This window comes from Callospermophilus lateralis, chromosome 18 (genome assembly GCF_048772815.1).
Source record: "Callospermophilus lateralis isolate mCalLat2 chromosome 18, mCalLat2.hap1, whole genome shotgun sequence".
NCBI classification, from domain to species: Eukaryota; Metazoa; Chordata; class Mammalia; order Rodentia; family Sciuridae; genus Callospermophilus; species Callospermophilus lateralis.
The window spans coordinates 14,182,370-14,195,394 of NC_135322.1; the positions used below are offsets into that span (position 1 = coordinate 14,182,370).

The window sequence follows — 13,025 nt, forward strand, 5'->3', positions numbered from 1 at the left end:
TGAGGCTGTGAGCCCAGGGAGGAGGCCAGGGCTGGAGGGGGGGGGGGGCTGTGGGGACTGCGTCGGTGCTGGGGCGGGAGGCGTGCAGGGTGAGTGTGCAGAGGCAGCAGGGATGAAGGGCGGCAGAGCGGGTCCTGAAAGGCTTTGGATATCAAGCTGAGGAGTTTGACTTTTTTGCCAAGGACAATGAAGGGCCACAGAAGGATTCTGAGCAGGGAAAGAACAGAGTCAAATTTGAGAGTCCTTTAGCTGCTGAATAGGGGATAGGATGCAGGGGGAGTCCAGGGAGGAGGCGGAGCGTGATCCCACTAGCCAGGCCATAAACTGGGAAGGGAACGGGAGGCATGGGGCCAGGCAGTCACATTGCAGATTGACATTGTGGGGAGAGAGTGGAGGGTTCTAGCTGGCCTGTATTCAGGGTCTGAGGTGCCATGCCTGCTTACAAGGAGGCCCTTATTGCTATTCCCAGCCCAGAATCGTTGCCTTTGCAGCTTAGGAGTCCAAAATGTGATTTTCACCGTCCTGTTTATATCCCTGTCGCTGTCCATCTTGCCTTTCCTCCCACTTCCTCCCACTTACCTCCCTTCCTTCTGCCCAGGGTCTGGGCAGCCTGCCACCGTCACATGCCAGGCAGTAGCGTATCCGGCCCACCAGCTCCCCTGGGGCACGAGAGAAAGCTGATGCCCATGGTGTCCCTAGAGCCAGCTGACACTTCTCTGGGGGCCACCGTAGCTCCTGACCTGCTGTCCGCAAATAACCTCAGGCCAGGAAAGGCAAAAGGCGCCTTGGGCTTCGTGGCTCAAGTCCAGGCCCCTGGCTCCAGGTAGGGCCCAGCTGGCAGCTCCTTGCACCCTTCTGCACTCCGCTTTGGGAACCTGAGACGAGGCAGCAGCCTCGGCGTCCATTAGTCTGTTGGCTGCTGGTCCCTGAGGACAGAAGCAGAGGTCTTGGGGAAGGGACCAGAACTGACTCCTAGGCCCAGACAGGCGCATACACAGTAGGTTGCTTTTTTCAGGACCCCAGAATGCCACGCTTGTCTTTTCTTAGTCCTCTTGGTGGGAGCAGGAAGGGAACTGAGGCTGAGAGAGTGGCTTGGGGTAGTCCAGCATGGGGTGGATGGACATTTATTTTGCTGAAGGTGATAGGTTGGTGGTTCTCTGGTTTGGAAAAGAGAGAATGGGAATGAGAGAGAAAGAGTGCGTGTGTGGATATATGCATTGCTGGGCAGGCAGATGCTGATGGCTGTGAGCACACCCTCCGCTTGGTGCCCAGGGCTGTGTGATTCGCTCTGGGTTACCTCAGTACTGGGGCATGGGAGTGATGTAGCGGGCAGGGCCATAGCTACCTCAGTGCCCACCCAGCCAGCAGGAAGGGTAGCAGGAGGGGCCTGAGTGCAGAGGCCTGGCCACACATAGGATTGGGGTCTCCGGAGACCTGGTTATGTCTCTGCTAAGTCTGGGCCCTCAAGGGCAGGGCTGTCCCCCATCTTCACTGGCTATACCTGATGCACAGCAGGCCAAGTGGCCAGAGGGCCTCAGAGTCTTGAGTGTCCTGAGAGAAGGGGCTGGGGCAGAATTTCTCCCACTCTGACATGCTCCTTCTTGTCTTCCAGACTATATCCACAGCACCTCCTGCATGTCCTGCTGCCCTGATCTGTCCCAAGCTAGGTGACAGCGTGTCACGCTGCCACCATGAATGAAGTGTCTGTCATCAAAGAAGGCTGGCTGCACAAACGTGGTAAGGGGTGGCTTTTGCCCATTTGATCATGTGTCTTCCCCTCCTATCCTGACTCTTTTGGCATCTGGCACCCTGAGAGGTGGAAGCGTAGGGTGATTACTGAACCAAGGAGTTAGTGTTTGTAGCCTCCATGCCGCTAGCTACGTGCATACCACTTCATGGAATCCTTCAGGGTCCCTGGGGAGGGAGCTGAGGATCTACTGGGGCTGAGTGTCCAGGCCTAGCTGGACACCCTGGACAAGCCACAGACCAGGCCTCAGGCTCTGCCTTGCATCAGTGATCTTGTTCATAACCCCGTTTTGTTTATTTATTTATTTACTTACTTATTTATAATTTTTGAGACAGGGTCTTGTTAAGTTGCTGAAGGTCTCACGTAATTGCTGAGGCTGGCCTTGAATTTGCAGTTCTCCTGCCTCAGCCTCCTGATTCACTGGGATTACCTGAATGCACCACTGCTCCTAGCCTCATTTAATAGGTGTGGAAAGAGACAGAGAAAGGAATCACTTAATTGAGGGCAGTATTCAACATTCATTCAGCAAATATTCGTTGACATTGTCCCAGGTTTTGGGACACAGTGGCATCCTCATAGAATTCACATTCCAGTAGGAAATGGGGACAAACAATATGTGATAGTGATAAGTGCTGTTGTGAAAAAAACGTAGAAACTCTGAGGAGCAAGGGGCCAGGGAGATGGGCAAGGCAAAGGAGGCTGCTTTGAGGAGCCCTGGAGAAGGTGCAGGAGTGAGCCCAGCGGGAGGGACAGCAAGGTCAGGGCTCTAACATGGAGGTGATGCCTGGTGCGTTGTGTTCTTGCAGTGCTGGGGATGGACCCAAAGCCTTATGCACATAGGCAGGTACTCTCTCTTAAGGTGCCATACGGCCAGCCCATATGCCCATTGTTTTCTAGGAAAAGCATGACTGGAGTGCAGTGAGCAGGGTGAAGTGGAGGAGAGAGGAGTGACATAGCTCCCACCATGTTGGGCCCTGTAGGCCACAGAAGGGACCTTAGCTTTAACTCTGGACAGTAGAAGCCCTGGGTATTGTGACCCATGGTGGGACCTGATGCAGTGTACTGATGGGAAGTTGAGGCGCTAATGAAGTCATGGGTGGGGAAGAGACTAGGCCTTAAGACTCCCAAAGTTGCCTGTTCCCTGGGCCAGCCGCCAGGTGACCCTGGGATGCAGGCAGGAAGAAGCACATGCTATCATGCTATGACATGGCTTTGTCCATAGCTGAATTTTTAGTAGCTGTTCTACTTGCACTTCACTTTCTTTTTCTTTTTCTTCTTCTTCTTCTTTTTTTTTTTTTTTTTTTTTGGTGTGTGTGTGTATGTGGTGGTGGTGCTGGGATTTGAACCTAGAGCCTCATGCATGTCAGGCAAACACTTTACCACTAAGCTATCTCCTTAGCCTCTCCCTCTACTTCCACTTTCATCCATTCAGCAAGCATTTATTGATGGATCAGTCCCTGTGGTTCAGGTACAGTCCCTGTGGATCAGTTCCTGTGGTTCGGGTGCCAGGGTTATAGCAACATCCCGTACTTGTGATGATATCTTACATTCTGGGTGGGAGGCAGGTAGCACCCAGGCTGATGCAAGTATGCTGTGGTGGTACATGCTGTGGAGTAGAACCAGACAATGAGAGAAGGATGGGGTGTGAGGTGGGCAGGAACTTGGAGACCCATCTTAATTTCAGTGGTTAGGAGGAGGCCTTCACTAAGAAGAGGATGTCTAAATGAAGACCTGAAGGAGCCAGACTTGGTGGTGCACACCTGTAACTCTAGGTGTTTGGGTGGCTGAGGCCAGCCGGGGCAATTTAGCAAGACCTTGTCTCAAAATGAAAAAGAAAAAGAGGTAGGGATGTAGCTCAGTGGCAAGGTGTACCCCAGGGCTCAATTCACAGTAACCAGGGAAAAAAGACCTGGGGGAGGCAGAAGAGGGCACCACAGCTCACTGGGTCAGGGGCACATGGACAGAGGGGATGGCCAGCGAGTCCTGAGGTGGGTGAGCAGGTGATTGATGGGATTGACCCTGTGGAACCAGGAGAAGAGAACCATTCTGCCCTGTCCCAGTCCACAGACACCAGACAGTGATGCGAGAGAGAGGCCACTGCCAGGCAAGGACTCCCCATCAGAATGAGCAGAAGGACCCATTTCCTGCTGCCCTGTCCAGGCAGGGGCAGCATTCACGGCACCTCAGCCCAGCCCCTACAGACAACCCTGAATTTGGGTCTGTTAGTGGAACTTTGCAAAATTTGACAGATGGTGATGGTGGGCAAGTTGTGTCATTTGACTGAGCCTTCATTTTACATCTGTATCTTAGGTTAACAGCCCAGGCCTCTGTGACCATGAGGGCAGGGATTTCCACGTGACTTGTTCACTGATGGGTCCTCATCACCTCAAAAAGTGCTTGTCATACAGTAGGCACTCAGTAAATGATAGTTGGATGAACAACTGGAATTGTGTGTGGTGCGAATGTGCTAGAGTGTGCAAGGGTCTTGGGTCTGTCCCTCAACTCAAGCTTCCTGAGGCCCATGGCTCACTGGGCTCAAGTGCCAGGAATCCTGAAGGTAATTGGAGAACTGTCAAAGGCTGGGGAGTTTATCTCTGGCCTGGGGACTTAGCCAATGGCATTAAGTGGGTCTCAGTTCCTATTAGGGCATCACTGTCCCCATTCATGCTGCGAGACCAGATGAGTGGTCCACAGTCCTGTCCCTGTCTGCTGAGTTGGCCCAACTTGGACATACCTGCCTTGAGTTAGCACAACACACGTGTGCACACCTGTGCTCGTGTACTTCCAGGCCCCCCTGGTGCCTGTCATTGAGGCAGCTGTTGTCTTGGCACCTCTCCTCCAACCCTTGCTGGCTAAAATAATTGGTGTACTGTTTTTTGGAGTGCCCACCCTGCCAGGCTCTGGACTCTGCCCCAGACAAGCCCAGTGTTGATTTTTTTTGGTGTGGCGGGGAGGAGGTTTCCTGGGGATTAAACTCAGGGGCACTCATCCACTGAGCCACACCCTCAGCCCTTTTTTGTATTTTATTTAGAGACAGGGTCTCACTGAGTGGCTTAGCGCCTGGCTTTTGCTGAGACTGGCTTTGAACTTTTGATCCTCCTTCTTAGCCTCCTAAGCCACTGGGATTACAGGCATGCACCACTGTGTCTGGCCCCACTGTTGAATTTTCACAGATGCCCTGTAAGGTGGCTACCATTTTACTAGCAGCAAGAGTGATCACCTAGAGTTTTAGTGCAGAGTGTGAGGTTGAATTCAGGCCTCCTGGCTGCTGAATGAATGAATGTCCTCAAAGTCTAGTCTGTGTGCTGCCTCTTGTTCAGCAAGGTTAAGAATGTGGAGTCCCTTGTGCTATGTGTGGGTCCTGCTTGTGGCACGGCCTTAGTACACCACCACCATCATTAGCAGAGTGCCCACCCTCTGCCAGGCTCCGTACAAGGCCAACTTAGTGGTCAGGAGTGCTAGCTCTTACAGGACAGCTGTGAACCTTTTTTTTTTTAAATATTTATTTTGTAGCTCTCGGCGGACACAACATCTTTGTTTGTATGTGGTGCTGAGGATCGAACCCGGGCCACACGCACGCCAGGCGAGCGTGCTACCACTTGAGCCACATCCCCGGCCCACAGCTGTGAACCTTGACAAGGCTGCCTGTGCCTCAGGTTCCCCATACAAAATGGGGGATAAGATAACAAGACTCCTTTTTTCTTTAATCTAGGTTTCTTGATATCCAAGACAAATTCTGGATCATTACCTCACCTCTGTGCCAGCGTGCGTGTAATAAAGAAATAGAGCTGGGTACAGTGTCACATGCCTATAATCCCAGTAACTTGGAAGGCTGAGGCAGGAGGATTGCAAGTTTGAGACCAGCCTCAGTAATTTAGCAAGGGCCCAGGCAACTTAGTGAGACCCTGTCTCAAAAAATAAAAAGGGCTGGCAATGTGGCTCAGTGGTAAAGCCCCTCTGGTTCAATCCCTAGTCCCCCCCCCAAAAAAAAAACGGAAAGAAAGAAAACAAAACAATCTGCAGAAGCCTCTGCGCCCTTCCCAAGCTTGCAGTTTTCTAATTTTTGTCTTTTTAAAAAAAAAAAAACGGGACTGGGGATGTGGCTCAAGTGGTAGCGCGCTCGCCTGGCATGCGTGCGGCCTGGGTTCGATCCTCAGCACCACATACAAAGAAAGATGTTGTTTTCCGCCAAAAACTGAGAAATAAATATTGAAATTCTCTCTCTCTCTCTCTCTCTCTAAAAAAAAAAACAAATAAATAAATAAATAAATAAAAATAAGGTGGAATTTACATAATATTAAAATAACCATCTTAAATTATACAATTCAGTAGCCTTTTAGTACATTCATGATGTTGTGTTAACTGTTACCTCTAACTAGTTCCAAAATGTTTTCATCACCTCCAAAGAAAACTTTATACCCATTAAGCAGTCAGTCTCTGTACCCTCTTCCTCCCAGTGTCTGGCAGCTATCAGTTTGCTTTCTGTTTTTATGGGTTTACCTACTCTAGACCCTTCGTATAAATAGAATTATACAATATATGCTCTTTTGTGACGGGCTTCTTTCACTTAGCATAATGTTTTTGAGGTTCCTCTGTGTTACAGCATGTATCAGTACTTCATTCATTTTTAATGGCCAAATAATCAACTTTATGGACATATCATATTTTGTTTATCCATCCATCTCTAGATATATATTGGAGTTGTTTCTACCTTTTCACTATTGTGAATAGTACTGTTATGAACAAAATGTACAGTATTTGTTTGAATACCTGTATTCAGTTCTTTCATGTGCATTACCTAGGACAATTGCTGGATCATGTAGTCTGTATTTGTAATTTGCATTTATAATCTAATATCTAATATACATAATATGTATATGTGTTTATATAATATGAGTCATATTTCCTATATTTATAATTTATAGTATATTCTGTGTTTAACTTATTTTATTTTATTTATTTTTTTTTTAGAGAGAGAGAATTTTAATATTTATTTTTTAGTTTTTGGCAGATACAACATCTTTGTTTGTATGTGGTGCTGAGGATCGAACCCAGGCCGCACGCATGCCAGGCGAGCGCGCTACCACTTGAGCCACATCCCCAGCCCCTGTGTTTAACTTTTTGAGGAAGCACCAGATTTTTCTACAGTGTCTTGTACCATTTACATTCCAAAAATGCCCAGGGTTTTAGTTTCTTCATCTCCTTACTAAACAGTCCGTGTGTGTGTGTGTGTTTAGTACTAGGGGTTGAACTGAGGGGCACTCAACCACTGAGCCACACCCCACCCCTAGTTTGTATCTTATTTAGAGACAGGGTCTCACTGAGTTGCTTAGCACCTGGCTTTTGCTGAGGCTGGCTTTGAATTCTGTGATCCTCCTGCCTCAGCCTACTGAACCGCTGGTATTAACAGACATGCTCCACTGTGCCCGGCAGTTTATTTTTTATTTTGACAGGGTCTCTATAAGTTGCTGAGACTGGCTTTGAACTTTCAATCCTCCTGCCTCAGCCTCATGAGCCACTGGAATTACAGATGTGTAATACCGTGCTCAGTTTTGTTTGTGGTGTTGTTGTTTTTTTTTTTAATATTTTTTTAGGTGTTGATGTACCTTTATTTTATTCATTTACTTATATGTGGTACTTAGAATCAAACCCAGTGTCTCACAAATGTGAGGCAAGTGAACTAAGGCTGGGGATGTGACTCAGTGGTTAAGTGCCCCTGAGTTCAATCACCGACCGCCCACCCCCCCATACCAAAAAAAGATTATTATTATTATTATTATATTCATCTCAGTGCGTGTGAAGTAGTGTCTCATCATGATTTTGATTTTTTTTCTAACAACTGTGTTATTAAGAATTTTTTCATGGCTTGTTGGCCATTTGTATAGTCTTTGGAGGAATGTCTGTTCAAGTCCTTTACCCCCTTTTTAATAAGCTGTTTGTCTTTTTGTTGTTGAGTTGTAAGAGTTCTTTATATTTTCCAGATACTAGACTCTTGTCATATGAGTTGCAAGCATTTTTTCCTGTTCTGTAGGTTATTTTTGTCTTTGTCCATTCATCCCTCCCCTCTTCCCCTCCCTGCTTCCTTCCTTTTCATTCCTTCTTTCTCTTCCCTTCCTCTCTCCCTCCCTCTTTCCCTTCTTTCCTCCTCCTTTTCCCTTTATTTTTATTTTTGGCATTTATGATTGAACCCAGGGGAGCTTAACCACTGAACCACGTGTCCAGCCCTTTTTATATTTTACTTAGAGACATGGTCTTGCTGAGCTGCTTAGTACCTTGCTAAGTTGCTGAACTCTGAACTCATGATCCTTCTGCCTCAGCCTCCCAAGCCACTGGAATTATAGGAGTGTGCCAGCATACCCAGCCCCAACCCTTTTTATTTTTGTTGTGAAACAGAGTCTTGCTAAGTTGATAGGCTAGCCTCAAACTTGGTATCCTTCTGCATCCTGAGTAGCTGGGATTATAGGCATGTGCCTTCACACCTGGCTGCCTTTTTACTTTCTTGATAGTGTTCTTTCATGCACAAAAGTTTTTCATTTTGATAAGTTCACTTTTTTTTTTTTTCTTTTTGGTGTCATCTAAGAGTGCCAAATCCACGATAGTAAAGATTTAATCCTTTGTATTCTAGTTAGAGTTCTGCAGTTTCAGCTCTTAGATTAATAGATTTTTAATGCGTTTTTGTATGTGGTGGATAGTGTGAGGTAGAGGTCTGACTTCACTCTTTTGCATGTGGACTTCCAGGTGTGCCAGCCCTATTTGCTGAATTATTCTAGTGAGGGCTCTGGCACCCCTTTTTGAAAGTCATTTGACCTTAGTGTTTGGGTTTGTCATTTAACTTCTTGATTCTGTTTCATTGGTTTATATATTTATCCTTATACCACACTGTTTTGGTTATTGTAGCTTTGTGTAGTCGGTTTTGGAATTGGGAAATATGGAGTCTTTTAACTTGGCTAAAAATTTTTAATGTTGTCTTGGATGTTTGGAACGCCTCGCAATTCCATATAAATTTGAAGATTGACTTTTCCATTTCTCTAAAAGGGCTGTTGGAATTTTGAGAGAGATTTCATCACACCTGGTCACTCTGAATATTGTCATCCTGACAATGTTAAATCTTCCAATCCAGTAACAAGGGATGTCCTTGCATTTATTAGATTATTTTTTTAATTAATGTTTTACAGTATGAAAATCTTTTATCTCCATGGTTACATTATTCCTAAGTATTTTATTCTTTTGGAGACTATAGTAAATGAATTTTTTTTTAATTTCCTTTTTGGGCTATTGGTTGTTGGTATATAGATTTTTTTTAAACATTTATTTTTTAGTCATAGGTGGACATAATATCTTTATTTTATTTTTATGTGGTGCTGAGGATTGAACTCGGTGCCCCACACATGGTAGGCAAGCGCTCTACCTCTGAGCCATAACCCCAGCACCCCCCCCCCATGTACCTGATTTTTGTGCGTTGATTATGCTAAACTTATTAACTCTAGAAGTTACTTTGGACACAATACCTTTATTTTATTTATTTATTTTTGTATGGTGCTGAAGATGAAACCCAGTGACTTAACATATACTAGGCAAGCACTCTACCACTGAGCCACAATCCCAGTCCGGGTATTTTTTTTTTTTTTTAATTGGGGTCTCAATATTTTGCCCAGGTCAGCCTTGAACTCCTGGGCTCAAATGATCCTTTGGTGTCAGCCTCCTGAGTAGCTGGGACTTTAGGTCCAAGCCACTACACCTGGCTATTCTGTAGATTCTTTGGGTTTTTTCTCTACATAGGATCACATTATCAGCAAAGTAAAGGTAATTTTCTTCTTTCCTTTTCCCTTTAGTACCTTTTATGCCATTTTGCACAGCAGTGGAAAAGACGGGCATCCTTGTCCTGATCCTGACCTTAGGGAGAAGCTTTCAGTCTTTCCTTATTGAGTGTGACGTCAGTCGTCAGCCGTGGGCTTTTCATAGATGCCTTTTATCACATTACGGAAGCTCCTTCTGTTCATAGCTTGCTGAGTATTTTTATCCTGAAAGGGAGTTGGATTGTCAGATGCTTTTCCTGTGTCGATTGGGATGATCACATCATTTTTTCAATGTACGTTGAACCATCTTTTCATTCCTGGGATACATTTCACTTGGTCATGGAATATAAATGTACGTATATATATTTTAAAACAGATTTACTTTATTGGCCAGGCTGGCCTTGAACTCTTGCCTTAGTCTTCAGAGTAGCTGGGGCTCTCGGTCTTCACCACCACACCAGGCATCTTTTTAATATGCTGTTGAATTTAGGATTTTGCTAGTGTTTGAACTTTATATAAATGGAGTAATTTATATCTACATTTGAGAGAATTTTATAAGTTAAAACCCACTCATGAGATACTTAAGACAGTGCTTGATACAAAGAGCACTGTGGTATCATTATTATTCATTGCTATCTTCCTCCTCAGTTAGTTGATGGCCCCAGAAGAGGAAACAGTTCAGAAAAGAGAAATGATTTACTTACATCCAGCAGATATACCTCAGTCCACTGTGTCCTGCCTCTTCATGTGCCATGGAAGTCAAGTGCCTGGCTCACACTTCTTGCACAGTGGACTGATAATGAAGAGCATTCATTGAGTATATGCAGTGTGCTGGGCTCTTGAGCTGGGTATTGCTGTCTCATCATTGAGATATAATGGACATGCCTTACAATTTAGCCTTCTGAAGGGTACAGTTCAGTATTCAGAGTTGTGCAACCAACACTACAGTCAATTGTAGAAGATTTTTTTTACACACCAAAAGATTTTGTCCCCATTGGCCATCACCTTCCAGTTTTCCCCTAGGCTCTGCATCCCAAGATATAGATATAGATATAGATACTCCTCAACATGGCAGGATTACATCGTGGTAAACCTATCAAAAGTTAAAAATACATTTAATGCACCTAACTTACAGAGCACTGTAGCTTAGCAGTAAGGAATGGTAGTGTTGGTTGAGCACATTTGTGATCATGTGGCTGACCAGGAGCCCAGTATCATATACTGTATATAGGTATACTGTGTATAGGTAGCTTGGGAAAAGTTCAGAATCCCCCATTGAAGTGTGCTATGTACTGAAGGCATGTTGGCCTCATGCTGTCATAAAGTTGAACCATTGTAAAACACTGTCTGGAATTTGTGGTCCTTTGTGATGGATTTCTTTCACTTAGCCTAAGTATGGTTCATCCACTTCATTGGATGAACATTGTATTAGAACTTCATTTCTTTTTATGGCCTACAAGTTTCCATTTGGATCCACCAAGTTCTGTTGATAACCACTCATTGGTTGATAAATATTTGGGCTGCTTCCACTTTGGGGTTGCTATGAGTGCTGCTGCTGTGGATGCTCATGTGTGGGTTTTATGTGGACATTTGTTTCACCATCTCATTTCACCCTTGGCAGCCCTCAAAGGAGTGGGTCCTTGTAGAAAGTGTTCAGGCAAGTGCATGTGGGTCCTGCCTCAGCCTCCTCCTGGTTCCCAGCCTCCAGAAAAGTGGAAGGGATTGCAGGTGCTCGAAGGGTGTGGAAGCAGCTATAGCCCACCTGGCACAAAAGTATTTTGACATTTGATTCACCTACGTGGCTATGCTGGTGAATTCAAGCCCATGGCATTTGGCCTTAACAGGGTCACAGGGCATGTGTGTTTAGAGGCCTGGGCCTCCCTTAGGATGGGACCATCTGGCAGGGATAGCTTGCTGTTGGCCACATGCTGAGGCAGCTGGTGTTCTGTTGCACTGTTACAGGCGCCTTCCTGCCAGGCATGACCCTGTGGATCACTCAGGACCAGCCCAGTGCCCCAGCCTGCGTCAGCAGGGGCCACCTTAAGGGCTCCCCTGGGAGAGGCACACTCGTCCACCCTCCTCCCACTGTGGTGCCCCTTGAGAGTCACCCTCACACTGGGCTGCCTGCCTGCCCGCCTGCCTGCCTGCCTGACCGCCTGGGATACTACTGTTCAACCTTGTCCTGACCTCTCTCCTCTCCCGCCTCTTTCAGGTGAATACATCAAGACATGGAGGCCCCGGTACTTCCTTCTGAAGAGCGATGGCTCCTTCATTGGGTATAAGGAGAGGCCAGAGGCTCCTGACCAGACTTCACCCCCCTTAAACAACTTCTCTGTAGCAGGTGAGTCTCAGGGCAAGTAGGCCAGTGTTGCAGAACTCAGAGAATGGCTGGCAGGTCTTTGGGGCACATGAGTCTTGGTCATTCTTGAGCCAGAGGACTGTCCTGGGCTTGTTTGCCCTCAGATCCATTTCCCATCCTTTTCCTGCTGTCCCTCCTTGTCAGCTGGGTGCTGTGGGGTCATCCTATGGGAGGTGGAGAATGAGAAGAGGGCGTAAGCAGGGCATTCATACACACCCTTCTCTGGGCCCCAGCTCCAGCGCCAGCTGGCCCTGTGGTTCTAGCTGGAGTGCTGTCCTGCTCTGGTAACAGCCTCTTCCCTTCATCCCTCTCACCTAGAAGGGTCATAGCTTCCCACTCAGCTGATCAGGGCTGACCTCATGTCCTTGGTTCCTTCTGTAGCACCTGTGCTACAGAGCCAGCTTTGCAAACCAGTTTCCTTGCCTTGTTCTTGTGGAACAGGGGACTCCCCCAACCCCCACCTCCTTCCTTCCCTGCTGATGTGATTTGTACTGTGTCCTTGTTGTACCTGCTAAGAATGTTTCACAGGCAGCCCAGTCTCCTCGGCACCGTCCTCTCAGGTCTGTCCTACAGCTTCCTCCCCAGCCCGACTCCTCCCTGGAGGCTCTCCTGCAACCCAGCCCTCACACTGTCTGTAGGAAGCCTTTTTCCTGGCTGCTTTCTCCATATGCTGGTGGCTTCTACCTCGACTTCTTGCTTGTACTCCCAGCCTTTCCCCAGCAGCTTCCTGGACATTTCTCCCCAGGTGTTCTCCAGGTTCCTCATACTCACCATGTTTCAAACTGACCTTCCCACCTCCCTTCTCCTTCCCTCTCTCAAACTTGTCATCTTCTCAGTTTCCTTGGGACAGCTCTGTTGTGCCTGGTGTTGGTCCCAAATGCCTCTCACTCCTGCTGCAACCTGCTCCCTTTCCTCTCCTGCCTGCCCCACTCTGCTGCAGCTCATCCCCTCCATCTGGGTCCTGCCACAGTCTCTTCCCTGGCTTCTGGCCTCCAGTCTCATCCTCCATGGCAGCCAGGGGATCTGTCTCAGTCTGTCCATGTCCTTTCATGGCTCCCTGCTGCCCTGAAGACAAAGTTCCTATTCCTTATCATAGCCTCCAAAGCCCTGTCCAGCTGACTCT

The 13,025-nt window shown here is 47.1% G+C and overlaps 1 protein-coding gene across 7 annotated transcripts in view; it reads left to right on the forward strand.

The window, feature by feature from the left end:
• Nucleotides 1-13,025, forward strand: part of Akt2 (AKT serine/threonine kinase 2) — a 50,859-nt gene that overhangs the window by 17,370 nt on the left and 20,464 nt on the right. For 5 of the 7 annotated variants that reach the window (XM_076839108.2, XM_076839107.2, XM_076839110.2 and 2 more), the window contains 2 exons: nt 1,613-1,737; nt 11,756-11,884. In XM_076839108.2, the coding sequence (XP_076695223.1) occupies nt 1,692-1,737; nt 11,756-11,884 (175 nt within the window). In that variant the 5' untranslated portion in view covers nt 1,613-1,691. Of the gene's footprint in view, nt 1-598; nt 824-892; nt 998-1,612; nt 1,738-11,755; nt 11,885-13,025 lie in introns of those variants that run through there. The other 2 variants (XM_077105863.1, XM_076839111.2) reach the window with 2 other exon arrangements.